The sequence below is a fragment of the Muscardinus avellanarius genome (genome assembly GCF_963383645.1).
Source record: "Muscardinus avellanarius genome assembly, chromosome: 9".
In the NCBI taxonomy this organism is placed as follows: domain Eukaryota; kingdom Metazoa; phylum Chordata; class Mammalia; order Rodentia; family Gliridae; genus Muscardinus; species Muscardinus avellanarius.
In genome coordinates this window covers 114669663-114687144 of record NC_137795.1, presented here as the reverse complement: position 1 = coordinate 114687144, position 17482 = coordinate 114669663, and the positions used below count along the sequence as shown (strand labels likewise).

The window sequence follows — 17482 nt, the reverse complement described above, 5'->3', positions numbered from 1 at the left end:
GGCACCTGCTTGTAATCCCAGCATTTGGGAGGCTGAAACAGGAGGATCATGGTTCACGGACAGCCTCAGCTACTTAGGCCCTTTGCAACTCAATGAGACCCTGTTTCAAAATAAAGAATAAAAAAAATAAAATAGAGCTGGAGTGTAGCTTGGAGGTAGAATACCCCTGGGTTCCATCCCCAGTACTGCAAAAATTTAAAAAATAATAATAAAGAATAAAAGATAGGGCTGGGGGTATAGATCGGAGGTAGAATGCCCCTGGGTTCCACCCCCAGAACCACAAAAAGAAAAAGAAAAAAAAAAAAAAGCATGTGATTTCACGGGCCTAGCCAATGAGATTATTGTCTTACAACTGTGTTGGAATATGACAAGTAAAGAGACTAGAGGAAAACACAGAACTTGTGTTTGTATCATAGAAGTGATACTTTGATTACTTAAACTTTGTTTTTTCAACATTGGGGATGGAACCCAGTGGCATTATACCTTCGAGCTACACTCCCAGCCCTATTTTTTATTCTTCATTTTTTGAAACAAGGTCTCACTGAGTTGCAAAGGGACTCACTAAGTAGCCAAGGTTGTCCGCGAACTGTGATCCTCCTATTTTAGCCTCCCAAATGCTGGGGTTACAAGCGTGTGCCACCACTCCCAACTTTCAACTTTTTTTTTTCCTGAACTTCCTATAATAAAATACTATTTTAGTAACTGAGTAGCTGAACAAAAAAAGATTAGATTTTTTAAAATGTTTTGAGCCAAATTTTAAAGAAATACTTGCAGAAGAAGCTGGGCTTGGTGACACACACCTATAATTTAAGTAATTGAGAGGCTGAGATGGGAGGATCTTAGGTGTGAGGACAGCCTCAGAAACTATGAGACCCTGTTTCACAATTTTAAAAAATTAAAAATAAGGGTGGGGGTGTAGTACAGAGGTAGAATTGTATGGGTTAAGTCCCCAGTAGCTCAGACACAAAAAAGGACTTGCAGATTAACGCATCTAAGCCATTCAAGTATCAGGGTGTTTCCAGTGTCATCAGTGTCATTGGTTCAGTGTCTGTGTATTTCTACCTCTAGATACTTCACCTTGAAAAGCAAGAAAGGCCTCCAGACTACCAACATTCAGCTCAAGTGAAACGACCCTCTGTTTCCAAAGAAGGGAGGAAAATGCCGGTCAAGTCCCAGGTGTCCACATCTCCAGGCACCAGCAGCAGCAACACAGCTCCTTCTACACCAGTCATTGGGGGAGGCGATAAGTCTGGTGTGGAAGAAAAGGCCCAGCCTCCCGAGGCCAACCCTCCGGGCCAGCGGGATATGGACAGAAGCTCCTGCGGTCTCCTGGCCTCCCCAAGCCACGTCACGGTCAAGGAGCCCACCCCTAGCATAGCCTCAGATATATCCTTGCCCATCGCCACGCAGGAGCTCCGGCAAAGACTGCGGCAGCTCGAAAAGTAACTCCATCCCCTCTGCCTGTCTGTCAGAATCAATGCGTGACTGCATCTGCTCTGCACAGGCGTGCTACCAACAGTTCACATGCAGGGAGGGAATGCAGTCTTGCGTTAACTAGAACTCCAGGTTGTATTGCTGTTTTGCCCACTGAGTCTGACTTTCAGAATAAAACCTGCCTACCTGGGTGTGGTGGCAGACATCTGTAGTCTCAAAATAGGACTTTTTTGTGTGTGTGTGGCAATGGGGATAGAACCCATAGGCATTTTATCTCTTAGCCACACCCTCAGCCTGATTTTTATTCTCTATTTTTTTTTTTCCGGGTCTGCGGATGGAACCCAGAGGCATTTGACCTCCGAGCTACAGCCCCTGCCCTATTTTTTATTCTTTATTTTGAAACAGGGTCTCACTGAGTTGCAGAGGGCCTCACTAAGTAGCTAGGGCTGTCTGCAAACCGTGATCCTCTGGTCTCAGCCTCCCAAATACTGGGATTACAAGCGTGTGCCACCACACCGGCTCTATTGTTTTTTGTGTGTGTGTGTGGTACTGGGGTTCCTGGAAACCCTTCTATCTCCAGGCTACACTCCCAGACCCATTTTATATTTTTATTTGGAAACAGGGTCTCTTAAGCCAGCGCAGCTGGCTTTGAACCTGCGCGATCTTCCTGTCTTTGCCTCCCAAGTGTGGGGATTACAAACGTGCGCCACCACTCCCGGCTTTATTCTCTATTTTTTAAGACAAGATCTCACTAAGTAGCTGAAGCTGACCACGAATCTATGATCTCCCTGTCTCTGTCTCCCAAGTACTGGGATTACAAGCATGTGCCACCACAACCAGCACCCCAGCCCTTTTTTAAATTTTGAAATGGGTTCTCACTAAGTTGGTGAAAGCCTTACTGAATTGCTGAGGCTGGCTTTGAATCTGAGATCTGTCTCTGCCTCCCAAGTACTAGGATTATAGGCAGGCACCACCATGCCTGGCCTCATGTTCATTATTTTGGAAAAAAAGGAATCAGTCTCTTCCTTCTCTCTTTCTAGAAGTAAATAGAATTTTAAACAGGGAAACCATCTTTTCTCAGAAGCTTAATCTTGGAAGTAGCTGAGCAACCTTGAAAGAAACTGAGTGGAGAGAGTGTTCCTCTGAGGAGTTAGCTCTGCCTAGGGCCACGAATTAAATGAGGGCTGAGTTTCATCAGAGGAAGGCAGGGGCGACTAGTGTGAAGTAGGCCCTGATGAGCTAAGACTTTATCTTTCGGCTTTCACTGAAGAGCTATATTAATTTTGAATAATTAAGCTATATTGAACCCTCAAGTGAAATAGGACTTACACTTGACATATACCCAGAAGTTTCTGGTTTAAGTTCATTTGTAATTCCATTCTATTTTGTCTGAATGAGCAGAAACTATCTTCCTGTGTGTTCTGTGTGTGTGAGTGTAGCTCATTTGAAGTGAGAATTGACTCTACTCTGCTTTCCTCAGCGGGACAACCCTGGGACAGTCTCCACTGGGGCAGGTCCAGCTGACCATCCGACACAGCTCCCAGAGGAATAAGCTCATCGTGGTGGTGCACTCATGCAGGTGAGGCCGGCACATTGTTGCCCTGTGGGTTCCTGATTACCCTGTACCATGCTGCAGGGTACATATGTTAAGCAGGGGTCACCAGACAGATCTGACTGAGTCTCTCCTTTAACAAGCTGGATACAGTGGTACATTCCTGTAATCCTGGTACTTGAGAGGCTGAGACAAGAGGATCACAGGTTTGAGACCAGCCTCAACAATTTAACGAGGCTCTCAGCAAATAAGCGAGACCCTATTTCAAAATAATAAATATGGCTGAGGTTGTAGCTCAGAGGTAAAACAACCCTAAATTCAGTCCTCAATACAAAAGTAAGAAAGAAAAGAAAGAAAGAAACTGGCCAGGCATGGTGGCAAATGCCTGCAATCTTGAGTACTTACGAGGCTGAGGCAGGAGTATACCAGGTTTGTTGACAGCCTCAGCAACTTAGCAAGTCTTGCCACAACTAACTGAGGCACTGTTTCAAACAGGGCTAGAGGTGTGGCTCAGCGATGGCACACCCACCTCCAAAAGAGGTGCTGGGTTCGTCCCCACTTTCACACACGCACAAAAGAACAGTGTGTTTATACTTGTGCGATTTCTCACTTTGGTGTTTGGGAGGAATTTGTTTTAAAATATGGCAATTTGGGGCCGGGCGTGGTGGCGCACACTTGTCATCCCCACGCTTGGGAGGTGGAGACAGGAGGATCGCGCAGGTTCGAAGCAAGCCGTGCTGGCGTAAGAGACCCTGTTTCCAAGTAAAAATATAAAAAAATAGGTCTGGGAGTGTATCTCAGAGGTAGAAGGGCTTCCAGGAACCCCAGTACCACCACAAAAAAAAAAAAAAAAATTGGCAATTTGGGAATTTGGGGGTGGGGAAGACTAAGGAAAGATTCTACTGCTTGCTGGTTAACATTAGATTACTATTCTCTTCTTCGAAATCAGTATTTGAAACTGTCTTGCTTTTATTAATAATGCATTCATTAAGTTGTTGGGGCATATAGAAATGTATGTTAATAAGCTCAAAGGTGTTGGGGAAAGTTAAGGTTTGCTCCAGTCTAACAACCTAAGCGTGAATTTTTTTTTATGGTACTGGGGATTGAATCCAGGGGTATTCTACTCTGAGCTACACCCTCAGCCCTATTTTAGTCTTTATTTTAAAACAGGATCTCACTAAGTTGTGCAGGAGGACCTCACAAGTTACTGAGGCTGGCCATGAACCTGTGCTCCTCCTGTCTCAGCATCCCAAGTACTAAGATTATAAGTATGCGATACCACACCTGGCTTAAGAATGAATTATTTGAGTAATTGAAAAAAAGGATGAGTTATTTGAATGATTAGGGGAAAAAACAGCCACATTACAGACAGTTCAGAGAAAAGTACCAGTAATTCCATCATGCTCAAAAACATTCATCTATATACATGTGGTCCATAATATGTGCATACATTAGTTATGTTTTACATTGGACTCTAGTCTTTATAAGCCCCTGGGTTCCATCCCCATATCCGCAAAAAAATAAATAAATTAATATAATATATAAATATTTAGAGCTTTCAAGAGCCTGCTGGAAACATAAGAAAATAAAATTAGTGACATTTATTTATTTATTTATTTATTTATTTATTTATTTATTTACTTTTTGCAGGTCTGGGGATGGAACCCAGGGGCATTCGACCTCCGAGCTATACCCCCTGCCCTAGTTTGTATTCTTTAATTGAAACAGGGTCTCAGTCCGGTGTGGTGGCGCACGCTTGTAATCCACGTTCTTGGGAGGCTAGGACAGGAGGATCACACAGGTTCGAAGCCAGCCTCAGCTACTTAGTGAGGCTCTCAGCAACTTAGTGAGACCCTGTTTCCAAATAAAATATAAAATAGGTCTAGGAGTATAACTCGGAGGTAGAAAAGCCCCTGGGTTCCACCCCCAGTACCACCAAAAAAATAAAAAATAAAAGAAAGAAATAGGGTCTCACTAAGTTGCGGGGGGCCTAAGTAGCTGAGGCTGTCTGTGAACCGTGATCCTCTAGTCTCAGCCTTCCGAATACTGGGATTACAAGCATGCCCCACCACGCCCAGCTTAATTAGTGACCTTTAGAAATAGGGTTAAACATAGATTTTGGTTCAGTAATTGTGGAGCACCTTTATATATTCTTGCTACTGAGATACTCTGAGAGAGGCAGGGAATAGCAGAGACTCTGCAGAGGGTACTGGGGAACCTGCATTAGCAGACTTGCAGGCCACCAGTAAAGACTCCAAGGTGGTGTGAATGAAGACTGCTAGATGTGTCTGGATCCACCAGTTGTCTAGGGAAAGAGCCATGCCGGCCCCAGGGGAGAGGGTCCTCTGAGGGTTGTGGTGTGGGGGTGGACAGCCCAGGTGGCACTGTAGAGGGACCAATGTGGCCATCAGGAGCGGGAGACAGAGCTGCTGCTAAATAAACAGGAGATCTAAAAATGGCAAGACAGATCCGAGCATTATAGCATCCTCACTTCCCTGAACTCTAATGCCCGATATTCTCTGGTTTGTGTTAATTGAAATCTAAACATGGCAAGGCGGATTTGAACATGATGGCGTTCTCACTTCCTTGAACTCTAATGTCCAGTATTAACTGGTTTGTGTTAATAGAAATCTCATTGCCTTCTCGGAGGATGGCTCTGATCCATATGTGCGCATGTATTTATTACCAGACAAGAGGAGGTCGGGAAGGAGGAAAACACATGTGTCAAAGAAGACATTAAATCCAGTGTTTGATCAAAGGTAGGTAGATGCTTCGCTCATATGGGAAGAGGCGCCACAGGTCAGGAGAAACCAGGAGAGGCCCGAGCACCCCCTTTGACGACGACGGCCTGTCATCAACACACTGCTGAGGAGAAGTGGAGAAACCTCCACCACATCCAGTGCATGGGTACTCCTTAGTAATAAGTAAAGCAGTATTCTGAACTTCATGTGGAAGTAATAAACATAATAAATCCAAGTTGTAAACACTGGACCACGAGAGCAGTGACTAAGTGAAGACCAAATTATTGATGTCCCTGAAGAACCTTTATTTTAGTAGATAATGCCTATTGATACTCTCTGTGATAAAAACTGAAACTGAAGCTGGGTATGGTGGTGTATTCCTGTAATCCCAGTTCTTAGAAGGCTGAGACAGAAGGATTGCAGGTTCAGGGACAGCCTCACAACTTAGCAAGACTCTCAGCAATGTAGGGAGATCTATTTTTTGTTTGTTTGTTTGTTTGTTTGTTTTGTGGTACTAGGGATTGAACACAGGAGCATTGTAGCTACACCTCCAGCCCTATTTTTTATTTGGAAACAGGGTCTCAGTAAGTTGCAGAGGGCCTCACTAAGTACTGAGACTGACTGTAAACCTGCAATCCTCCTGTCTCAGCCTCCCAAGTACTGGAATTACAAGCATGTGCCACCACATCCGGCAGGAGACCCTGTTTTAAAATAAAAAGGGAGCCAGGCATAGTGGCGCACACTTGTAATCCCAGCATTCAGGAGGCTGAGACTGGAGGATCACGGTTCGCAGACAGTGATCTCAGCTACTTAGTGAGGCCCTCTGCAACTCAGTGAGATCTGGTTTCAAAATAAAAAATACAAAATAGGGCTGGAAGTGTAGCTTGGAGGTTGAATGCCCCTGGGTTCCATCCCCAGACCCGCAACACACACACACACACACACACACACACATATATATGGCTTGGGGTGAAGCTTGGAAACAGAATGCTCCTGGGTTCAATCCCTAGTGCCAAAAAATAAAATGATATGAGAGTGTGAGAGTGTGACTCAGAGGTAGAACTCCCTTGGGTTCAGTCACCAGTACCACAAATATCAGGACTAGGGGTGGAACCTAGGGGCATTCTACCTCCGAGCAACACCCCGCCCTATTTTTTATTCTTTCTTTCTTTTATTTATTTATATTTATTTTGCAGTCCTGGGGATGGAACCCAGGAACATTCTATCGCCAAACTACACCCCCAGCCCTATTTTTTATTCTTTATTTTTTTATTTTATTTTATGTTTTTTATTGGTGTACTGTATTCATACATCATAGTGGGATACAAACTATTGTAGACATACATGCACACATCGCCCAGTCAGCCCCCACCCGATCCCCACCCCATTCTCTCCCCATCCCTCCCTCCCATGCTTGGCTTAGTGGTTGACATCTAGTATTATAGCAATTTATCCAGAATTAAAAATGATAATCTCACATAACAGTTTCATTTGTCTGATACCAAGCTTTTGATGACTTAAAGATAACATTTCAATATTTCTTTTTGCTTTCTTTCTTACCAGAGAATATTTTTTTTCTATTTTTTTAGGTGAAACTATCATATATTTATATATTTATTTTTCAGAAAAAAAATCTATCCTAATATGGAATATGGACTCTAGATACCCAAAACGATCTTGAGAAAGAACAAAGCTAGAAGATATATATTTTCTGATTTCAAACCATATAAAGCTACAATAATGGAAACAGTGTAATACTGTTATAAAGGCAGATATATAATCCATTGGAGTGAAATAAAAGCCTAGAGATAAATTCTTCCATATATTGTCAAGTTATTTTTGACAAGGTTTCCACGAACATTTGGTGGTGGAAATATTAATCTTTTAACTAAATATTGTTGAAAAATAATAATTACATGAAAAAGAATAATATTGGACCCTTACCTAACACCATATACAAATATTAACTCAAAATAGATAAAAGACCTAAATATAAATCTTAAGACTATAAACTTTTAGAAGAAAATCTGGGTCATTAAACCTCACAACATTGAAATTGGCAGTGATTTCTTGGATATGATTTCAGTGGCACAGGTAACAGAAGGGTAAACAAACTCCCTAAAAAATAAAAAAAAAATTGTATATCCAAAAACAATGTAAAGAGAGTTAAAAGTTACTGATAGAATGGGATAAAATATTTCCAAATGCTATATCTGAAGGTATATTAATATCCCAACTGGAAATCCTAAAAAATAGCAACAATAAAAGCAAACAATACAATTTAGAGATATGTAAAAGACTAACATAAATAATGAATCTCCACAGATAACCAATCTTAGTTGTCTGTTGGATGGAAAATCTTGTTTCTCTGGTTCTGGTGTGTGTTACCTATTTCTTCTTTGTAGTTAATCTCTTTGAGTATTTTCTCTAGTGCTGGTTTTGAAGACATAAATTCCTTCAGTTTCTGTTTGTCATGGAAGCTTCTTATTTCTCCATCTAATTTGATAGAAAGTTTTGCTGGGTAGGAAATTTTTGGCTGGAAGTTGTTTTCTTTCAGAGTTTGGAATATGTTACTCCAAGCCCTTCTGGCTCTCATGACTTGGTTTGGGAAGTCTGGAGTGATTCTAATTGGTTTGCCTCTGAATGTCAGTTGGCCCTTTGTTTTTGTTGCCTTTAAGATTCTCTGCTTGGCTTCCACATTGGTCATTTTGACAATTATGTGGCGTGGGGATCCTCTTCTCCGATCCTGTCTAAAGGGAGTTCTATAAGTTTCCTGGACCTGTGTATCAACCTCTTGCTCTATGTTTGGAAAATTTTCTGCTATTACTTCCTTGAAGAGATTGTTGATCCCTTTGGTTTCACTTTCTTTTCCCTCCTCTATTCCAATTATTCTTAGGTTAGCTCTCTTAAAATGGGCCCATATTTCTTCAATATCAGATTCCTGCTGTCGGATATTTTTTTCTAGATTAGAAACTATGCATTCATTTTTGGAATGATCATCTTCTAAGAGCGAGATTCTGTTCTCCATGTGGTCTAATCGGTTGTTTGTGCTTTGAATTGAGGTCTTTACTCATTAATTGCATCCTTTATCTCTCTTTGGCTCTCTCTGAATTCTTTTCGAAGCACCTCTATTATTTCTACAGTTATTTTCCTGATTTGATCTTCTAGAAATCTCTGATTTTCTGTTTTATCGGGTTCTGATGTTGTGGGGTTGTGGGCATTCATTGCTCAAGTATTATTCCTCTTTCCCATGATTTCGGAAGTTTGTGCTTTCTCTGGGTTCTTCCCTTGGGTCACTATGACTTCACTTAAGGTGCTCTGGATCTCGAGTCAGTAGTATCTCAGACCCCACTACTCCTTTACTGGGTTGTATCACAGAGTCTCCGACCCAGAGAGTCGATAGAGGCTGCTTTAGACTGTGGGGGGTGCCAGGTTGCATGTTCTCCTATGGTGTGATATCTCTGCCACCGCCACTCCCCCACTGGGTCTAGTCCCTGGGAGTGCAGTACTGGGATTTATCCTATAGGGACCGCAATTTGACTCACTGTTCTTGAGTACGCAGATGTAGCTGTACTGGACTCGGTGAGTTCGCTGCTGCTGCCGCCAGTGGCAATATGGCACTGCTGCTACGCCCTCAGCCGTGAGGCTGATGTATTTCTTCTTGGTTTTGAGTTCCACTCTGAGTCCCTGCAGCGTGTGCCGAGCTCAGCCACTGGGAGCTTTAGATGCTCCCTGCGCCGAGAAATCCCGCCTGGCTGTTCCGCAGCAGCTCACCTCGGCTTGCTGTAGCTGCCCGGTGAACTTGCCGCTGCCACCGGCAGTATGGCGCTGCTGCTGCGTCCTCGGGCGTGAGGCCGGTGTATCTCCTTGTGGCTCTGAGCTCTGTTCTCAGTCCGCTTTCTCTCTGGAGCCTGGTGATTTTTTTGTTTCTCTGGTGATGGTGTTTTCTGGCTATGAAAGGCGCTGATTTTGTGGTAATGGAGATTGGTTGTTAGCGGGGCTCTTAAGCCCCGCTTTTCTTGGTCGCCATATTCCCGGAAGTCGTTTTTTTTTTTTTTTAAATCTATTCTTTATTTTTGAAACAGGGTCTCACTGAGTTGTAAAGGGCCTCACTAAGTAGTTTAGGCAGTCTGCAAACTGTGACCCTCCTGTCTTAGCCTCCCAAATACTGAGATTACAAGCATGCGCTACCATGCCTGGCTCCACAAAAAGATTTTTAAAGTAATAATAGCTGAGTAGGGCATGGTGGTGCATGCTTGTAATCCAAGTACTTGGGAGGCCCTCCCCAATTTATTGAAACCCTGTTTCAACAGTAGTAGTAGTAGTAGTAGTAGTAGTAGTAGCAGCAGCAGCAGCTGCAGCAGCAGCAGCTGGGCATAGTGGCACACACGTGCAATCCCAGTACTTGGGAAAACAAGATGGGAAGATCACTGGTTTAAAGCCAGCCATACAATTTAGGTCCTGTTTTGTAATAAAATATAAAATAGAGCTGGGTTTGGTGGTGCACACTTGTAATCCCAGCATTCGGGAGGCTGAGACCAGAGGATCGCGGTTTGCAGACAGTCTCAGCTACTTAGTGAGGCCCTCTGTAACATAGTGAGACCCTGCTTCAAAATAAAGAAAAAAATAGGGCAGGGGGTGTAGCTCGGAGGTCAAATGCCCCTGGGTTCCATCCCCAAACCCGAAAAATAAATAAATAAATAAATAAATAAATAAATAAATAAATAAATAGAGCTGGAGGTATGAGTCAGGTTTAGAATGCTCCAGGATTCAATCCCCAGCACCGATAAATAAATAATAATAAATTAAAACTGAGGATTTAAGCTGGGTGTGGTGGCTTACACTTTTAATCCCAGCATTTGGGAGGCTGAGACAGGAGGATCGCAGTTAAGGCAATCTCAGCTACTTAGTGAGGCCCTTTGCAACTCGGTGAAGATCTGTTTCAAAATAAAGGCTAAAAAATAGGGCTGGAGATGGAGCTCAGAGGTAGAATGTCCCTGGGTTCGATCCCCAGTACTACAAAAAAAAAAAAAAAAGAAAGAAAAGAAAGGAAAAGAAAACTTAAAGACATGTGTATTTAGAAATTTATATTTTACAATAGCCTAATAATCTCATAGCATCTTAAAACATTTTTGCAAAAAAACTATATTTTCTAAAGCATTTTTAAAAATAGTGCAAAGAATGCTACTATTACATTTTTACTATTCCCTTGCGTGTCCGGCCTGGCAGACACTGGTATCTTACACAGTGACCTCCCGAGAGCCTTGGGACACCAGGCGCTTTCACACCACCAGTCTATGCAGACTGGCTCTGGCACTGTGATCCGTGGGCAGCATTTTGGAAATAGTAGAGCTGGATGGTATGGTGTCTGCGGTTCACTGTTGTTTTCCTACCAGTAACTTTATTTAAACTAAAGTTCAGAAACTAACAGAGATACACGTAAAGGAGAACCCAATTTCATTTTATTTATTTATTTGCTTTATTTACTTATTTATTTTGCAGGTCTGGGGATGGAACCCAGGGGGCATTCTACCTCCGAGCTACATCTCTGCCCTATTTTTTTTTTTTCTTTATTTTGAAACAGGGTCTCACTAAGTTGCAAAGGGCCTCACTAAGTAGCTGAAGCTGTCCGTGAACTATGATCCTCAGGTCTCAACCTCCCAAATGCTGGGATTACAAGCATGCGCCACCACGCCCGGCTTGAGAACCCAGTTTTAAAAGAAAGCACATTCCAGTATTGGGAATGATCTCATAAACAGAAATGTCTTTTTTAAGCTGGGCATGGTGGTGCATGCTTGTAATCCCAGTGCTTCGGAAGCTGAGACAAGAGGATTGCAGGTTTAAAGCCAGCCTCAGGTACTTGGGCCCTCCGCAACTTAGTGAGACCCTGTCTCAAAATAAAGAATAAACAATAGGGCTGGGGGTATAGCTCGGAGGTAGAATACCTCTGTGTACTGGGTATTGACCCAGTACTGCAAAAAATGCAAAAAAAAAAAGAAAGAAAGAAAAAAATGTCATTTTTAGTTAATAGGAAATGCAGCAGAATTGGGGAAGAAGTTAAGTAAGGCCTTGCGTCCCCTTTCAGCTTTGATTTCAGTGTGTCGCTCCCTGAGGTGCAGAGAAGAACACTGGATGTAGCAGTGAAGAACAGTGGTGGCTTCCTGTCCAAAGACAAAGGGCTTCTTGGCAAAGTAAGTTTTTAAAATATCCTAAGTGGCTGGATGTGGTGGCGCACACTTGTAATCCCCGCGCTTGAGAGGTGGAGACAGGAGGATCACGCAGGTTCGAAGCCAGCCATGCTGGCTTAAAAAACCCTGTTTCCAAATAAAAAAGTATAAAAAATAGGTCTGGGAGTGTAGCCCAGAGGTAGAAGGCTTTCCAGGAACCCCAGTACCACCAAAAAATATATATATATTTTCTCCTAAGTGGGAGGTTCGCGGACAGCCTCAGCTACTTAGTGAGGCCCTCCGCAACTTAGTAAGACCCTGTTTCAAAATAAAGAATAAAAAACTGGGCAGGGGTTGTAGCTCGGAGGTCAGATGCCTCTGGGTTCCATCCCCAGACCCAGAAAAAAAATCCCAAGTGTTGTGGTGGCACACACCTATAATCCAGGACTTGGAAGGCTGATACAGGAGGATCATAAAGTCAAGGCTAGCCTCAGCAATTTAGCAAGACCTTCTTTCAAAATAAAAAGAGCATGGCTGGGGTTGTAGCTCGAGACAGAATATGCCTGGGTTCAATCCCCAGTGTGGGGAACAAAAAATCCTAGCTTGAAGGTGGGCTCTGCTTTTTGATAATTAAACTCTTTCCTGAAGTGCCATTTTTAGGCCATACCTACATAAGTAGAATGGGTAAGCTTGCTCTGCGGTCTGTGCTTATTTATAAAGTTGCATGCTAAGACATCAGTGCATTCCAAAGATGACATAAATAATTTTCATCATCTTTACACATTAATATTATTGGTTTATTAATACCAGGAACCTTTAGTAAAAGAAAGGTTCATTTTTAGGTTTCTAACTTTTTTTCAATACTACCCTGAAAGAAAACACAAAGACCAGTGTTCTCATATAATTCCACTTGCTCAACTGATTAAACTGTTCTTTCTCTGGCAGGTCATTGGCTTTATCTCTCTGAATTTCCTCTAATCTTAGTCTATATTCACATTTAGCTTTTATATATGATTACACATTTTCTAGTAGTATACATAAGGTTAAGTCAGGAAAGAGATCCTGAATTGTAGTTGACACTTTGGTCAGCAGCAACAGCACAGGTAGCTCACACCAGCTAGAGTGCTATAAACGCATATTAGCCAGTATCCCTAGAGGTTGTATTTATTTGTTTGTTTGTTTATTTATTTATGGTGGTACTGGGAATGAAACACAGGGGCATTCTACCTCTGAGCAACACCCCCAGCCCTAATTTTTTACTTTTTTTTTTTTTTTTTTGCAGGTCTGGGGGTGGAACCCAGGGGTATTCAACCTCCAAGCTATACCCCCTGCCCTATAGTTTATTTTTTATTTAGAAACTGGGTCTCAGTGAGTTGCAGAGGGCCTCACTAAGTAGCTGAGGTTGTCCGCGAACCGCGATCCTCAGGTCTCAGTCTCCTGAATTCTGGGATTATATAAGTGTGCACCACCATGCCCAGCTCTTTATTTTTGAAACAGGGTCTCACTGAGTTGCAAAGGGCCTCGTTAAGTAGCTGAGGCTGTCCACAAACCGCGATCCTTCGGTCTCTACCTCCTGAAGAATGGGATTACAAGCATGCGCCACCAAGTCTAGCTAGATGTTGTCTTTATTAATGCTTCATAATAACATAATTTTCAGACTGGTGGATATGGGAAGGATAGCTTAGATATAGTCTGACATATAATCTACAGGTGAATCATAAAGGTAGGAAAGATTGAAAAATGAGAGCCTCAAGAAAAGGAGAGTTCTAGCTGGGCGTGGTGGCACACACTTGTAATCCCATTACTTGGGAGGCTAAAACAGGAGAATTACGGGTTCGAGGACAGCATCAGCAAGTAGTGGAGCTCTCATCAACCTAGTGAGACCCTGTTTCAGAATAAAAGTAAAATAGGGCTGAGGGTATAGTTCATAAATAGAATGCTTCTGGGTTCAATCCCCAGTACCAAAAAAGAGAAGAGTTCTATATTGTTAAATTAAGGAGAGAATTAGGAAGATTGGAATAAGTAGCCACAGGTGTCACAGGAATTACTCCGCCCACTTTCACAGACCACTTCTTTTAACACACAGGTGCTGGTTGCTTTGGCATCTGAAGAGCTGGCCAAGGGCTGGACCCAATGGTGAGTGTGCCATCCCTGGCAGACAGCCAGCATCTGGAGAAGCCCAGCAAGCGTCCAGCAGCACACCCCAGGTCTGACCCAGGTCTGTTGTGCTCCCCTGTGCTTTGCAGGTATGACCTCACAGAGGATGGGACAAGACCGCAGGTGGTGACGTAGCCACGCTGGACGTGAGGCGTCCTCCTCCCGGTGTCTGCCCACCTCTCCTTGGAACACGCCCTCTCACAGACGAACCAATGTTATTTTTATAATTTCATGTATTTAGTTATACGTACCTTAATAATTTTATAAAACTGTTGGTATTTTAGACAGATTTGGCCAGCATTATCATTAAATTTTTATGTTGAATTTCTTCTAGTGCTTTACCAGGTGCTGCAGTGTGCACAGGGTCTTAGTTTGTTACTGTGCTGTGTGAGCTATCAGCTAAAGCCCTGGAGAGCAGACACCTGTGCTTGCTTATGACTGCCTTGTTTGTGCACGCTGAGGTGCACTCTGCCTTGTAAATACTCTTTTTTATAATCTCTACATGCTAGTTTGGATTCTGAAGAAAATGAATCAAGGAATTACATATTTTCTTCTAAAACTTAGTAAATTCTTGCAACAAATAATCCTTTTCATCTTTGAAGCTAAAATTTCTGTGACCTATTTTGTGGTGTTTTTTTAAAAGATAAATTGGAAAAAATTATTAAGTATTAGTATATTTATGCCCATTATGAATGATAAGAGAAAGTAATCAAGATATTAACATTTCCACAGATACAAAGCTGTATTATTGAGAAGTCAAGGTGTCACGGGAATTATTCTGCCCTTATAAGGGTATATAAGGGAAAGTGTTATATAATTGAGCAATATAAAAGATCAGGAGAATTGTTGTAATTGATAAACCATATTGTGCTAATCTGAAATCTCTTACATAAGGAAGAAATGTCTATTTTTAAATTTTTATTGTAACTGTTTAGGAGGCAGTGCAGAGATGCACTGATTATACTTCCCTAAAAGATAGGGAACGGTCTTCGGTGTTAGCCGGTGAGCCATCGTCAGATAGTTGGTTTTGAGTGTGGTTGGTTTTCAGTATTTCCCAGCCCATAAAGATGGAGGTGTATGGTGTCACTTCAGGGTTGTGAGGTAGATCCATATGAGTACGTAGGATGGTACACTAAAAATTGGCATCCCATTCAGTGGCTCATTTTTGAGAACTTAGCTTCCCAGTGCACATTGGACACAGCTCTGGCCCTGGATCTAGCTGCCCTCTGACGGACAGGGCTGCCCACCGCAGCTACTGGTCTCCACTATTTCCTGGGCTTCTTTTATTATTGGGATGCTGTTATACAATTTTTATTTTGGAATCTTTTTTTATATTATTAAAAGAGCCAGGCATGGTGGCACACAACTGTAATTCCAGTATTTAGGAGGCTGAGACAGTAGGATTGCAGGTTTGAGGACAACCTCAGCAAGTAACATGGCTCTCATCAACCTAATGAGACCCTGTCTCCAAATAAATTTTTTTTTTTTTTTTTTTGGTGGTACTGGGGTTCCTGGAAGCCCTTCTACCTCCGGGCTACACTCCCAGACCTACTTTTACATTTTTATTTGGAAACAGGGTCTCCTAAGCCAGCGAGCGCGGCTGGCTTTGAACCTGTGCGATTCTCCTGTATCTGCCTCCCAAGTGCGGGGATTACAAGCGTGCGCCACCACGCCTGGCCAAATAAATTTTTAAAAAATTAGATCTGGGATGTAGCTTAGAAGTAGAAAGCCCCTGCGCTCAATCACCAGTGAATCCCCCCCCCCAAATAGTACACATTTAAGCCCATTATGGTGGCACACACTTGTAGGCTGATGGGAGAATCGTAGGTTCAAGGACAGCCTCGGGTTTAGTGAGGCTCTCAGCAACCTAGTGAAACCCTGTTTCCAAAGAAGAAATAAAATTACTCTAGGGGTGTAGCTCAAAGGTAGAACACCTCTGGGTTCAATTCCCAGTACTACAAAAGTAAATTATTAATAAGCATTTTTTATACTTTTAAAAGTTCACCAAACCACTTGTGAGGTGAGGCTATCTAGCAGTGTTATAAGCTATGCATGTCTGTAAACAAAGTATACACAAATGCAGAAGGGTGATTCAGTGTTTACTCCAAGCCATGGGATGAAAAGAGCTTGATCCTACGAGCATTTGGAATGGTGTACACAGAGACTGGGGAGCACAGCCTTGCAGTGGACCTGGAGCTGCTCCTGTCACACCTCTTAAGGGACTGAACAGCCTGTGGGCAGCTCATGCTCGCATGTACACCCAAGTGCCTGTGGGAGTGCTGAGTGCTAACTCCACGGCTTCTCCCTCCAGCAGCTGAGGTTTTGCTTCCGTTTACAGCTCACACTGTGCACCCTTGGTCCACTTAGAATGGAATCGTAGCTTAGGCGCACGTCGCACCTAGTCATAGGTCCAGTGCAGTCTCACTGTTTGCTGTCTGCGGACACTTCTCTCTGAAGCCTATAAACCACTCCCAAATCCGGTACAGGCTTAATATACTGGGAAATACGTTTATGTGTGTCATGCGCATATGACATAAAGCTCACAACACATTTAACTTGAGTACTTCAGTACTTTAGTAGCGGGAGAAAGTAAAATCCTTTAAATCTAGTTGCTTTTCCCTAGTATTAGATTTTTTTGAAGTTTTGTTTTTTTTTAATATGTCTGTTGGCCAGGCATGGTGGCGCATGCTTGTAATCCCTGTGCTTAGGAGGCTGAGACAAGAGGATCACATAGGTTCAAGGCCAGCCTCAGCTACTTAGGCTCTTGGCAGCTTAGTGAGACCTGGTTTCCAAATAAAATAAGATATAAAGCCTCTGGGTTCCCCAGTACCACCAATAAATAAATAAATAAATAAATAAATAAATAAATAAATAAATAAATAAATGAAATGTCTGTTGAAGGGCTTCTGTCATAATCTTTAAAGGAGAAGAAACACTTATTGAAATTTTATTCCAGCAATTTTTACCAGCATCCTAAACATCTGGGTTTTGTATCCATATGCTTAATCTGTCCAATGTTTATTTTACTTAATGGAGTGCTTTATATTTAAATAATTACACTGGTGAGAGTACAGGGCCCACAGGAAGTCAGTGTAGCAGCGGTGTGATGATCTGCTACCTCTGACACACCTGGCACCAGTGGTTTGGTACAGCCCCCGTGGGCTCTGACCCCTCAGTAGGCGCTGTCTCAGTTCACATTAAAAGGAGGAAAGAAGGCCAGGCGTGGGGGCACGCTTGTCACCCCAGCATTCAGGAGGCTGAGACCAGAGGATCGCGGTTCTCGGACAGCCTCAGCCACTCAGTGAGGCCCTCTGCAACTAGTGAGACCCTGTTCAAAATAAAGAATAAAAAATAGGGCAGGGATTATAGCTCAGAGGTCAGATGCCCCCCCCCCGTTCCATCCCCAGACCCACAAAAGTAAATTAAATAAA

General features: G+C 42.7%; 1 protein-coding gene across 2 annotated transcripts in view; it reads left to right on the top strand.

Annotated features, from left to right (window-relative positions):
- The window catches only part of ESYT2 (extended synaptotagmin 2), a gene marked incomplete at both ends in the record, with an annotated part of 97743 nt that extends 83557 nt beyond the window's left edge, over positions 1 to 14186 (top strand). For both annotated transcript variants that reach the window (XM_080700924.1, XM_080700923.1), the window contains 6 exons: positions 1069 to 1442; positions 2915 to 3013; positions 5614 to 5745; positions 11813 to 11918; positions 13981 to 14030; positions 14141 to 14186. In XM_080700924.1, the coding sequence (XP_080557050.1) occupies positions 1069 to 1442; positions 2915 to 3013; positions 5614 to 5745; positions 11813 to 11918; positions 13981 to 14030; positions 14141 to 14186 (807 nt within the window). The remainder of the gene's footprint in view (positions 1 to 1068; positions 1443 to 2914; positions 3014 to 5613; positions 5746 to 11812; positions 11919 to 13980; positions 14031 to 14140) is intronic.
- Between the last annotated feature and the right edge of the window lie 3296 nt (positions 14187 to 17482).